This window comes from Zophobas morio, unplaced genomic scaffold (genome assembly GCF_036711695.1).
Source record: "Zophobas morio isolate AGI-343-1 ecotype UQ-CSIRO unplaced genomic scaffold, CSIRO_AGI_Zmor_V1 ptg000007l, whole genome shotgun sequence".
Classification (NCBI taxonomy): domain Eukaryota; kingdom Metazoa; phylum Arthropoda; class Insecta; order Coleoptera; family Tenebrionidae; genus Zophobas; species Zophobas morio.
In genome coordinates, this window is record NW_026972112.1 from 12063921 (window position 1) to 12076575 (window position 12655).

General features: G+C 32.0%; 1 protein-coding gene across 1 annotated transcript; it reads left to right on the forward strand.

Annotated features, from left to right (window-relative positions):
- The first annotated feature begins 2249 nt into the window (after nucleotides 1-2249).
- LOC135124124 (YY1-associated factor 2) lies at nucleotides 2250-3497 on the forward strand. The gene has a single exon (XM_064048991.1). It carries the CDS (start codon nucleotides 2566-2568, stop codon nucleotides 3010-3012), a length of 447 nt encoding a protein of 148 aa, XP_063905061.1. The 5' UTR covers nucleotides 2250-2565; the 3' UTR covers nucleotides 3013-3497.
- Nucleotides 3498-12655: the final 9158 nt, after the last annotated feature.

Here is a 12655-nt window from a genome sequence, read left to right on the forward strand (position 1 = left end):
TAGAATTTTAAAATTCATCATTCAAAACTGTTGAGCTTCCTTGCCCACTTTGTTTACAAAAATAATTAGTACATTTAGAATGGTCATTCAGGATGTAATTTTTTTATATTCAAATTTTTTTATGCTAACGAACATTTTCGTTTTTTTTTGAATCTTATATCTGGAAATCCAACCCTGAAGCGTTATATTCTGCCTAGATATATTTGGCTAGGAAAAAATACGATCAACTGCAAGAACTAAAGTTGTTCGTGTCGGAGGTGTTTCAGTCATTTTACACGGAATTACCATTTGCAGATGGTTATCGAAGTGATGACGAGTTCGATGTAAATTGTACTTTTTCTTTTTTCTTATTTGAAATAAGTAGACTTAGTTCAATTTTTCATAGAATATTGGAACAGGATTAAACAATTGCATTTTTTACTGTTACATTTGGACGAAAATAAAAAGTTGTGTTAGACTAAACCTTGTAGGTTTCTCAATGTATTTCCTGCAGCGTGTTAATTTTCAACTTAATTTCTTTCAAAATACGTACATATGGATTTCAATCGTTATTCCTTGTACTGTAACTTCATTTGAGATACACCTGTTAAAACCTTTATGACTTAAGCGGCTTAAGCCAAACACCCTTATGAGTCAAACTGGCTATTGTATTACTTAATTCAGTTCACAGCTACATTATGCGAACAATGGACAGTAATAATTTTGCGGTTCGGGTCCACAAAGCTTACAGTAGCCAGTTTGACTTATAAGGGCGGTTTGGCTTAAGCCGCTTAAGTCATAAAAGTTTTAACAGGTGTATCTCAAATGAAGTTACAGTACTCTTCATTTGGAAATAAATAAGCTTATCTGGTGTTGTTTACAAATTTTGCATTTTATGACGGACTCCCTACAGTGACCATAATCTCTCCTCTCTTGGGTTGGTACTTTGGGTTGCATGGTTACAAAAAATAATTCTTTTCACTGGAACATGACTGGAACCGATTTTGTACGCGACGACTGGGCATTTTCATGATTTGTAGCAGTTTTTGGCCGGTCAGGTTCTGGAGTTTCTTTAACACTTCCAGTTTCATTAAATCTTCGTAGGGTTTTTGAAACCGTCGACTTTAGAAATAGACTTTCGCTCAGGATGAATTTCATTGAAAGGTGTTACTACTTGAGCAAAACTTCGTCTTTTGTCACCGCAACCGATAATAATTAACAATTCTATGCGCTCAGTTTCACTTTGATGCACCATTTTTGCAAGAAACACCTTTTGTCAAATTAAAATTATTTTCAAAGGTAACTGTGTTACCTTTTTTTATTTATTCTTATTTAAAATAATATATTTTGCCATTTCAGTCAGAAAGAAAGTATGAATTAGAGCACAACTTTTTGTAACCCTGTATCTAATTTCAGTTGATTTGTACAATTAGTTCTCAAGATATTTAACCGTACATTCTAACGACCCTGCATAAAAATATTTAATAAACACGTACTTACTGGTATTGCAATCTTAACTTAACGCTAATTTTAACTTTTGTCTAAATTTAGGGATTTCTCTTGTTTTGACTTTGTTTACTTTTGCTTTTATCTAAAAATTGACGTTATTTCCAAATTATTAAAATCACACAGCTAATTATGTTTGATTTAAAATACAGTGATGGCAATTATCTTCTATACAATCGTATTGTTGGTTGCGTTTTAAATTTTTTGGGAGTATCGCTTCTCATGAGTAAGCCTGAATATCGTGATTATTCTTTCCATTCTGAATTTAATGGAATATCCATTACTGATTGTTTTTACGATATTGCGAAACCACAAAATAAGCATAGATAATAATTTATTGTTGTTAAAATATTTTCTAAAAGTGAGTTAGTCCGAATTGCCGTATCTTAAATTTTAAACTTGCAATGCTTTTTAATAATTTTCTGCAGTGGCAGTGCATAAGTAAAGTATATGGTCAAGTATTAGTTAAAGAACAAATACATTTTTTTCTTTAAATTTTCAGGCTCAATAGTGTAATTTTTTCTACAAATGTGCCACAGCTGCTTGATTATTCAATGACATTTTCTTAGAAAAAATATACATGCTGTACATATTATTACATTATTATATAGGTATGGCAGAACGATATAAATTTCAAATGGGACCCCACGGTCCGAGTGTGAGTTAAATGTTTTTTTTTGCGGTACAAAAGTGCTTAGTCCGCTCCTGAATTCACATATTAATCAGCTGATCGACGATAACAAATCTAAGTGAAAGCGAAACAAAAGTAAAACATAACAGCAGTACTTGTCAAGCCCACCGAGTTTATGATTCGCGATTTCATATCCAAACGAATTGGTATGGGTAACCTTAACAAGAACTTTTGAACACCTGCAAGATATCGCGAAAAAAATTTTGCATAACATAATGCACAACCCAGTTTTAATATCAACACGAACTGTCAGTGTTCCGCGTTGCCATCTTTTGTATCGCACATGCGCGTAAAGCCAGTCCTTCTGTCAAAACGAAACATGGCGTCTCATATGTATTTTAGATGTCAGATTGTGTTAAAAAAGTGAGTTTAAAGCGCGATTGACCGCGATGGATCACAAGAAGAGTCCGATTCGACGAGCAAAACGTCAGGCAAAGGTGTTAGAAGACAATTTCTGGGACTGCAGCGTATGTACATTCAGGAACACGGCGGAAGCTTTCAAATGTCTTATGTGTGACGTTCGCAAGGGCACTTCGACGCGCAAACCCCGCATCAACCCGCAGCTGGTGGCCCAGCAGGTGGCCACGCAGTTCTTGCCTGCGACGAGCCAGCAGAAGCGAGAGAAAAAAGACAAAAAGTCGCTGAAGAAACGCCGTCATCCGCCCAGGCTGAAGAACGTCGACCGCAGCACGGCGCAGACCCGCGAAGTCACCGTTAACAGCGTCACAGTCATCATCACCGAGTACAAGCCGAAGAGCAAGTCCACGGAGACGATCTCCAGCTCCAGTTCGTCCGATCACGGCTCCCAGTCAGAGTCCAGCATGGACGCGCGGTGAAGAAGTGCGCGGGAGAGTAGGAGCGCGGAGGCGGAAGGGTTGCGGCGGCGGCGGCGGCGGCGGACGTCGTGCACGCAGTCCGCACCATGTCAGTGACTCGTCGGACAATGACTTTTGACGTCACGCATATTGTGTTTGTTTATGGATTTCGTTCCCGCGAGGCTGGAGCGTCTTCGAACTCGTCGAGGATGGTGTAGACTATTTGATTCCTAGCTGTCACTGCCCTTACCAACAGTTGTTCATTGTAGGCGACTTATTTTTTTGTTCTAATTGATGTTTGAAGAAATTCAAAGACTGTGAAGGACTAACATAGACTTTATATATACCCGCATTAAATGCATTTATTTTATGTAATATTATTTCAAATAGGTAATTTGTATTATAAATTGTTGCTCATTGTTAATGTATTTATGGGTGAAGCTCTGTATGTTGATGGAAATGGTGTGTGATTAACTGGATGAATAAATCTCAGTTTTCTATTTTAAGTTGGTTTTTTTTTCTTTATTATTTGATGAAAAGGGTGTGATTGTTGACTAATGATTTTAAATGTCTTTCTTCGGTTGGAAGTTGGTTGTAGTTAAACTTAAAAGTTACACTCTGATCCACAAAATTTTTATTTAGTGTAGGCTGTGACCAACGCATGATAAATAGAGAGGGTAACATTTATTCGAAATAAGTAGGCTAAGCTGACATGTATTGATCACAGCCTACTCTGAATAAAAATTTTACGGATCATACGATATGTACAAAGTCGCAAAAAAGTACACCCCGATTAAACATGTATGTATCTTCAAAAATAGCTTTATACATCACTAGAAGACATAAATGCTTTAAAAGTCCCTAAAATTAACGCTATCCTTGTATCAGTGATCAAATGTGGAGGGTGTTATCAACTACCTCCTGAAGTAGTTAAATTTCAAGTTAAACAAAAATGTTCTGGGGAAAATTTTCTTTTTTTGAACTTATTTTACTACGCAGAGTTTGTGCAGTGCAATGGATTTCCTAACAATATTTCATAAAACATTTTATCCATAATGTGGCTACCCTTTATTATGCGTTATTTGCCCTTTACCGCAGAATATTTTAATATTTTATGCATTTTCAGAAGAAATACGGTCATGAAAAGGATAGTGAAAAATGAATGCAGTAGGTAAAAAGTTACAGTACATTTTTGAGATGAAAGTGGTAAAGTTGGTATCTAGGTATAAGATAAAATATTCAGCAGCACATCGTAGAAAATCATTAAAATAATTCTGTTATTCAGTTTGACATTCTTTGCAACACACTGAAGACACTGTGTAGGCGTACCTATTAATTTAAAAAAAATATATTATTCTGTTTTGCGGTTTTTTAGTACGTCGGCTTTACTCATGTTAATAAATGCATAACAGAAGCACAATAATTAAAGAAGGTAGAATTATTGTAAAAATAGCAACATAAATTTAGAAAGGATCTTTAATATTTAGCTATTCTAAAGATATTTTTTTTTATATTTTGTTGATTACATAATTAAAATAATTATTTAAACCAAAAGCAGAATGTAAGTATTTCATTTCCAACACTGTATGTACCTACATCCATCAATATGAACATTAATATTGCTTATAATTTGTTTTTTGTTAACACAATGGTAATTTTTTTTTAAGTAAGTATTTATACGTTGTAACTTATTTTCTTACTTCAAAATCCTTAGATGGTTTATCTAGCATTTTATTTACTCTGGTATTTGTAGTAACAAAATCTTTAGAACAAAATATTAATAATTTATTATCAGTAAAAAGAGTCAATAAATTACATTTTATATTAAGGTACGTATCATTTTTATTTACGGACGAAACAGCAATGGACCTAAAACACTCCCTGTGGCACTCCAAGATTATTAACAATAGGTTCAAATAACACTGTATTTCTTTACCAGCTAGTTGAAAATGTATCCATATTCTTACCTTTTTCCTGCGGGTTATAATGAAATAAAAAAAGTTGTCCCATTAAAAAATTAATAAGGTCACCTCAAAAGTTTATGGAGTAAATATTGGAAAAGCCGAGTTCTCTTCCGCCTAACAGGTACAAAAATTTTAAGCTGTCGCCAAAGCATTTTTTGGCAGACATTTATGTAGATGAAGATTCGCCATTCCCTCCTCCTATATGGGCTAAGAATTCGGCATCTTTCCAACAAACCTACTGTGAATCTTTGCATTCCATCAAATACAATGCCATTTTATGTACCACATCCAACCATACATCAGTTTTTAAATGTTTTGTTAAATTTTCAAAGAGACAGTTATATTAAAATTAGAAGCATAAATGATGCTGAATTATTTTAAATTGAAATGTCAAATTTTAAAAATTGTGTATTATTTCTCTTTTGTTTGACAAAAAATTGGTACTTATGATAATGCTAACGCTAAGCTTTTAATCTCTTTATGGCTACCTGAGGGTACTGGGAGACTTTTTGGTGTTTAGGTACAGTATTTTGAAGATATTTGGAAACAGAGTGAATCACTTTATGAGTGTCATTAGTCCCTGATCACCCTTCAACTACCTGCTATTGAGCTTAATCATAAAAGTACCCGAGTACAATTCGGCGAGCATACAATGAAGTGCAAAATTCTAACCTGCGGCTCGAGGCTTTGAAACATTTACATCTCGCTGAAAATGCAATAAAAGTATTTAACTATGTTTCCAAATATCTTTAGAAACACTTTACATACCTGGATGATAACTCGACCCTGCCCGTATGCTGAGAAATATGCCTTGGAATGTAATGTTGTGTCAATAAACATTTTTATTTTTCACATTTTCTCGACGTTTCAGAGCTCCTGATTGTTGTGAAATTTTTGAAGTATAGTGAACCAAGACCTATAAGGTTATATGGCCATCATAAAAGTAGTTGGCCGCAAATAAATACCCCCTTTGTGTGGTTCGCACTAAGCTTACCGGCTGGCAATAAATCATCTTCTAAACATTTCTTGCTCATATTTAACAGGGCCGACTTTCAAAGCGAGTGGTTATTTCGGAACCCTCAGCGGCTGCAGGTAGTAAAGAAATAGTGGAGTGGTGGATTTTCATATTTAGTGAAAGCCGCCCCTGAACGAAACCACAAGAGCCGGTCGAGCTGCAGTGGACACGTTATTTACGACCCTAAAACCTTTTCTATTGTAAACAACTTAACTTCGACACAATGGGATGATTTTATGATGGCCATATAACCTTATAACTCTTGGTTCACTATACATATTTTAAAAATACGTTGTAGATGTAATTAAAACACAACAAAAATTTGTTTAATACAATTTATTGTATTGATTTAAATGAAAAACGGCTTATCTCATTTTCCTGAAATTGTAATTAATAACGCAGTAATGTTGTTCTTAAATAGTAAAGTATTACATTATCCAATTTGGTATATTTATCCCTGCTAAAAAGTTGATGACGTCTTCACATTTATTTTTTTGAGAAAATCTTTGCTCTTTTTAACTTACACAAGTTAAAATCTCTATACTCTTAAAACAATATTTTTATTCCTGTGTAACATGCTACCCCCTAATTTGGAACGGTGACACAAGTGACAAGTGTCACGAACGATTTGATTCTAGCATTAGTGTATTTGAATCACGAAATATGGGGGATATCTCGTTTTGCCCCATTATGTCTCACCTTCCGTTAAACAAGAGAAATAATTACAGAACGTACTAATGTTTTATATTTACTTACTTAATCATTTTTACTGATAGTGCACATAAATCAGTGGTATCTCAGAAAGAGTGCAAAATGGTGCAGTATCATTTAAAATAAATTGAATTAAAGAAAAATGTGTATTGATGAAGTGTGCTTATTAAAAATTTTTTACGCTACCAGGTGGCGAAATTACAAAACATAAAACACCGTATTATTACAAAATAACTCATTAATAACTGCGTTAAAAAAAATTACAAAATATAAACAATTCATAATAAAGCCTACAATTTATGACTAGGTTATATAATTTACATGGAAAATATTACGCTGGCTGAAAACATATTGTGAAGTTTTGCTAACTACTTAGTGACTACAATCCACAAATAATGATAATAAAACAAGAAGCTGTTCTGTTCTAGGAACATGTCATGTTGCTGGTAAGTTTCTGGAATAGACTGATTATGTTGATCAGGGTAGATTAGCATAAAGCAGACTAAATCAGAGTAGCGTAGGTTAAGTCGTACGTGGATAAATCATCGGCAGTCACGCAAGATTCCTGGGGGTGGGGAGAGGTTAGAGAATAATAGCAAACCAATTAGTACGCTGTAATTTCAGGATCTCGAATGTCGTTTCGTCTTGTCAACAGTCGCAATAATGCATATTATTACTCGGTCTTAGTACCCGTAACCGTAGTCTCCCTTGAATGTCTGTCATTTCCGGGTCAGTGGTTAGTGCTCTAACAATACAAATTTTTGTATGGTACTAACCGCTACCAAGAGATTATTAAGCTATTCATTATATTATATAAATGTATATACATAAAACTAAGTACGGCTAATAGCTGAACTAGTTTTTTAGACAAACTATAAAACGTAGTACTGAAAATTTTTCGTTAAGCTATTTACTAATTATCTTTTGTTCAACTATCTTTAAAACACGTTAATACCACTGAAAGAAACTATAAATAATCTCATAACTCTGGTAGAATCAACTATAAAATATGTATGTATAAACATTCGATATTTGATTCCATAATATGTCAACATTGATCACACTGTATATGTCTTTTATATTTTATATTGATTTTTACATTTAATATGAACGAACTACGAAGCCGTACAAATCTGTTACTAAAAATGTTTGAATGAAAAATTAAAAACCCTGTTGGCCTCTATGTATTTCGCGTTATTTATTTTAATACGAAACCTTTTTATCTAAAATTAATCGTGCACGAAATGCCACAACTTCATCGCTACGATCTGGGGAAATTTGATCCACACTAAACTTCAAAACTCGTGCACATACATAAAGCAAAAAGAGCCTGGAATATACATAAACAAATCTCCGACATTTCAAATAACAAATTTCTAGAAAATCTTACTTGCATACATAGTACCCGAAATAACTTTCGGTGCTCGTTGGAATATTGTAAGTTTGACGGCAACTCATGTCAAGTGGACTACACATCTGCTGTCGGTGCGCTACCAAAACTCATTTGGACTACCAGACACGGGGTAACAGTGAAGTAATTTCGTTATATTGATGGCACTAGATTAATATTAATGGTTGCCAAAATGAAATTCCTGACTAAGTACAGTTTGCAATATGGCGTGGTTTAAAGGGTTTTTAATTGTTGTTTCATTAGAGTTCCAGACTTATGTTACGTTTCTACTTTGACTTGCGTCGTTCCCTTCCCTTCCATCAACAACAGATAATTTCTAATTTTTTGCAATAATAAAATTGTGTAATACAAGAACTGGACCGACTGCACGGGTCCTTATAGTTCCAAGACCAAAATAAAAACTAGCCAGAAGAATGAAACAGCGGCCCGCAAACCGTGAGCAAACAAGGTCCGTTACCATGGAAACCGTAAAGAATCCAGTCCCGAGATAAGAACAAGAAGACCGGGCCGTGTCGTGGAGGAGGTCGCCTCGCTTGAAAATTCTGGAAAACAGGACAGACTTCAACGAATGCGAGGGTGTAGATAGTGTTGGAAGTTGTTGATATATTTGTAATAATTAGAGACGTGTTTGTGTATTTTATTTTATCATAACTACATAGGCGCAATCTTAATGTATTTTGACACTGAAACTGCTAAACGTTGATATGATATTGTTGTGGGAACAATAAGAAAGTGAAAATATATTTTACTCGTTGCTCATAAGAGGAAAAAATAACAAAACACTTTCTAGCAAGATTTCCTCCAGAAAAAATTGAAATGTCAGTTTAGTGATGTTTATAACATGTCGCATCTGTTTCATGTTGTCTAATGAATTACTATTTATTATTTTATTTTTTATTTTATTAAACTGCAGTTATGTATCTAGCACAATAATTATAAAATTTTGCAACATGAGGCGACGACGAATGCTGCAGTTCATAGGATGAGAAGTGCGTCTCGTACACGAGTTGTATTAATATAATTTTCATACAATGCTCATTTCGTTCTAGGTGGCATTTTAAGATTCCTTGCGACATGACACGCACGTTATGAAGTATATTAAAGACACTGTTTCACTAAATATATGACAACTATATAAAGAAATATAAAACGAAATTACCAGTCGCAAAATTGTAAAATTGGAATATTGGTGACTGTAATATGTATAAAATATGTGGGAGTTTGCAAAATTAATGTCCTTTATGGGTGGTAAAGTTTTTCTATGGCTAAGATCTTATTTAAAGAGATATAATTAGTATGTGAATGTTAATCATTGTCTTTCCAGCGACACCAAAGTATGGTCTACAAGTCACTGAAGACCAATACTGTTTCTTCTTCATACAAACGATTTAACGCAACATTTTACTCATAGTAATTATTTATTTCTCGCAGATGATTTAAAATTATTTTTGAGAATTGAAGATGCAAATAATTATATTAAAATTCAAAGTGACTTGATTGCCTTGATATCTTCGTATTAAATTAACTGCATGTGTTTAAAATGCAGCAAACTATATACTCATCAGACTGTAATATTCATATTGAAAAAAATTGAACTGAATTCTGAAATTATAAGACAGTTCATAAAATTTATTGTTTTTATTTGAAATCATTTTTATAATGTAATAAATATAAATAAATTACACTGAAAGAGGACAAAAAAATGTGTTAATTTGTTACTCTAAAAATGCATATTGATAAAAATAACCATGACATATCTTGAACTCTTTGGGCTACAATCTGTTGAAACGCGTCGTCACAATGTATTATTAATTATTACCCTAACTTTTGGATTTAAGATACTGGATATCCAAACTAAATATAGTGAACTTGTAAGTTTATTCAACTGTCAAAGTATAGTATAGACCATCTTATATTACTCATTGTATAATAAATATGTAGGTTGTTAGTTTACATACAACCCATTACGGTTATTATAACACATCATTAGCCTGTATCGCTTAACTAATTAACAACTTGTTTCAAAAACTTGAATAATCTTAAGTATTTGTTACTTACATCTTCATATCGTTTTTTGGTTTTCATTATCGGTACATGTTAGGAAATAATCGAATTAAAGTTAATATTTTTTAATGTATTTATTTATTGTAACATTAAATTGGACTGTACAGTCCATTGTAAACATCTCAACTCCAAAAAAATAACGTCGTCGACACAGTTATGTGTAAGAAATAATGACAAAAAAAAATTGAAAAATACTACTGAAAAAGAAAAAATTAAATTATTAAAAAATGTTACTGTTTTCTAATTAAAAAGTGATAAAACTTACATTTATTAACAAAATTTTAATTACAAGTTTGAGCATACAATACTGGATACAAAATATAATAATGTTTATGACACATAAATTATAATACACCAACAATAATAATTTAACATATTAGTAACTTGATAGTACAACAGGGTATAATACATATTGACTACATACAGAATAAATGCGTAAAATTATAACATAAATTCATAAGAGACACTATAAGTCATTTAACCCCGTGTGACGTCACAGTGTCACTTATTTATATAACGGATGCACACATTGTAACACCAAAATAGATTGTTTAATAACAATGAACTCTTTTGAACTGAACCTCGTTGATCCATGACTTCAGTGTTAATTATGGAGGCTTGCATAATATGTAAGTTTGGTAAATAACATTTTTTAAAAGTTACTTGAATTTTAATTTCGAGGTAAATGGTGTAAATTGTTGATGTTGATTACAATGTAACAATAATCGTAACGTCACCGTCTTGTCAGAAATTGAGGGAATCAGAAGCAACTTTTCTGAAAGAGATTGTTCAAATGGTCAACATAATCACTGCTGGAACATATCCTGTGTAAACAGTAACAGTTCTAAAAATAAAAGAATATTGCTGTAGCACAAGGGATAAATACCGTGTTTCAAGGTGTATATTTCTTCGATTAAGATTGATTTAATATTTTTTGTGATAAATTTCTTAACTTTTTGATACTACTAGTTTTTTTCGTTTGAAATAATTGATAAAATACATTGATTATAAGATACCTAATCACCAAAAACCCATAATGTTCAATAAACATGTTTTTAACAATTAAAAAAAAATGTAATCACCCTTAAAACAGCGATGAAGATAAATTGTAATCAAAGTTTTTAATATAAATCAGTATTAACATTAACTCTGAAAAATTTGCAATACATAGTTTCTTGCAGGAATTATTGTAAAATTTGGTTGTAGAAACTTTATAAATGTGTTAATTGAACCAGTACAATACCAGAGAAAGGAAACCTAGATCTTTATGCAGTATGAGGGGTGAAACACCAAATAAACATGAAATCAGATATTTATCAAAACAACTTTAGTAAATTAGTATTTCCCAAACATTGGTCGGTAAGTAAAAATAATAAAATTGTATTACCTTCTTCTACTTTGTGTAAAATTAACATTTTTAGAGTATTCTCTACACTTTTATCCACATTTTTATAACTTCATTATTGATAATTGAATTAAACATTCGTTAAAAAATATATAGTTTACACGAGGGAAAAAATGTATTTGTGATTTTCTAAAAAAAATTGCAAAGAAATGAAAATACTTTGCTTAATATACGTAATATTGCAATTAAGACTACATAATTACGATTATCTGTACCTACTACGTATAAGTTTTTGTAGGTGGAATAGTTTTAAGTAAGGTTAAAATTTTTCTGAATTTGGGGACATACTGTATTATAATATCCCAGCATAGCATAATTAAATTTTGCCTATACCATTGTATGTACAACTGTTGCGTGAAGACGTGGAGGGAAAAATATTTCTCCTTTCACGCGTGAAGATAACTTCTATTGATACCTTATTATCGCACTAATATGGTAATAATATCATTGTATTGAATAATTTTTATTATTTTTATTTGATTTCTCCTCCAAGAAAAAGGATGTTTTACGCAACAAATACAGTAAGTTTATTCGTAATCAAAGCTCCTGTATACCGAATGTGTATTTTTTAAATCTTTTTATAATATAATAATTTGCATTTTTTTTACTTCTACTTCAAATGCAAATAATGTATTTCACACTTTCTTTTTTTACTATTTGGATGAGGCTAATTATGACGAAAATTTACAAAATTTTGTTTGGTGATAAATACACAAAAATGTTGAAGCAAAATAGTTACATAAACTTTCTAAATAACAATAATGAAAGTAATAAATAATAAATAATAAATGTGGATATATAACGTGTCCATAAATGATTCTGGTATCAAGAGTAGCTTTGGAATATCTGTTAAATATTTTGTCGCTTTATTATCATAGTGACGCACACATTTTTGACATTTCAAAGCCGTCCTTGATATTTGAATCATTTTAGATTTCTTATTATTTCATGCTAAACTGAAGCCAAAATGATTTTTTAAGTTTTTCTATATCATTTAAAAAATAATATAGAAAAAACGCAAATATCAGACAATAATAACACTAAACAAAAAGAAAAATATGTCTCTCCTAGATAATCTGGGTAATTAACGCAAG

Excerpts from the sequence above, each read along its gene's own strand:
- LOC135124124 (XM_064048991.1), top strand. The coding sequence starts at position 2,566 with ATGGATCACAAGAAGAGTCCGATTCGACGAGCAAAACGTCAGGCAAAG.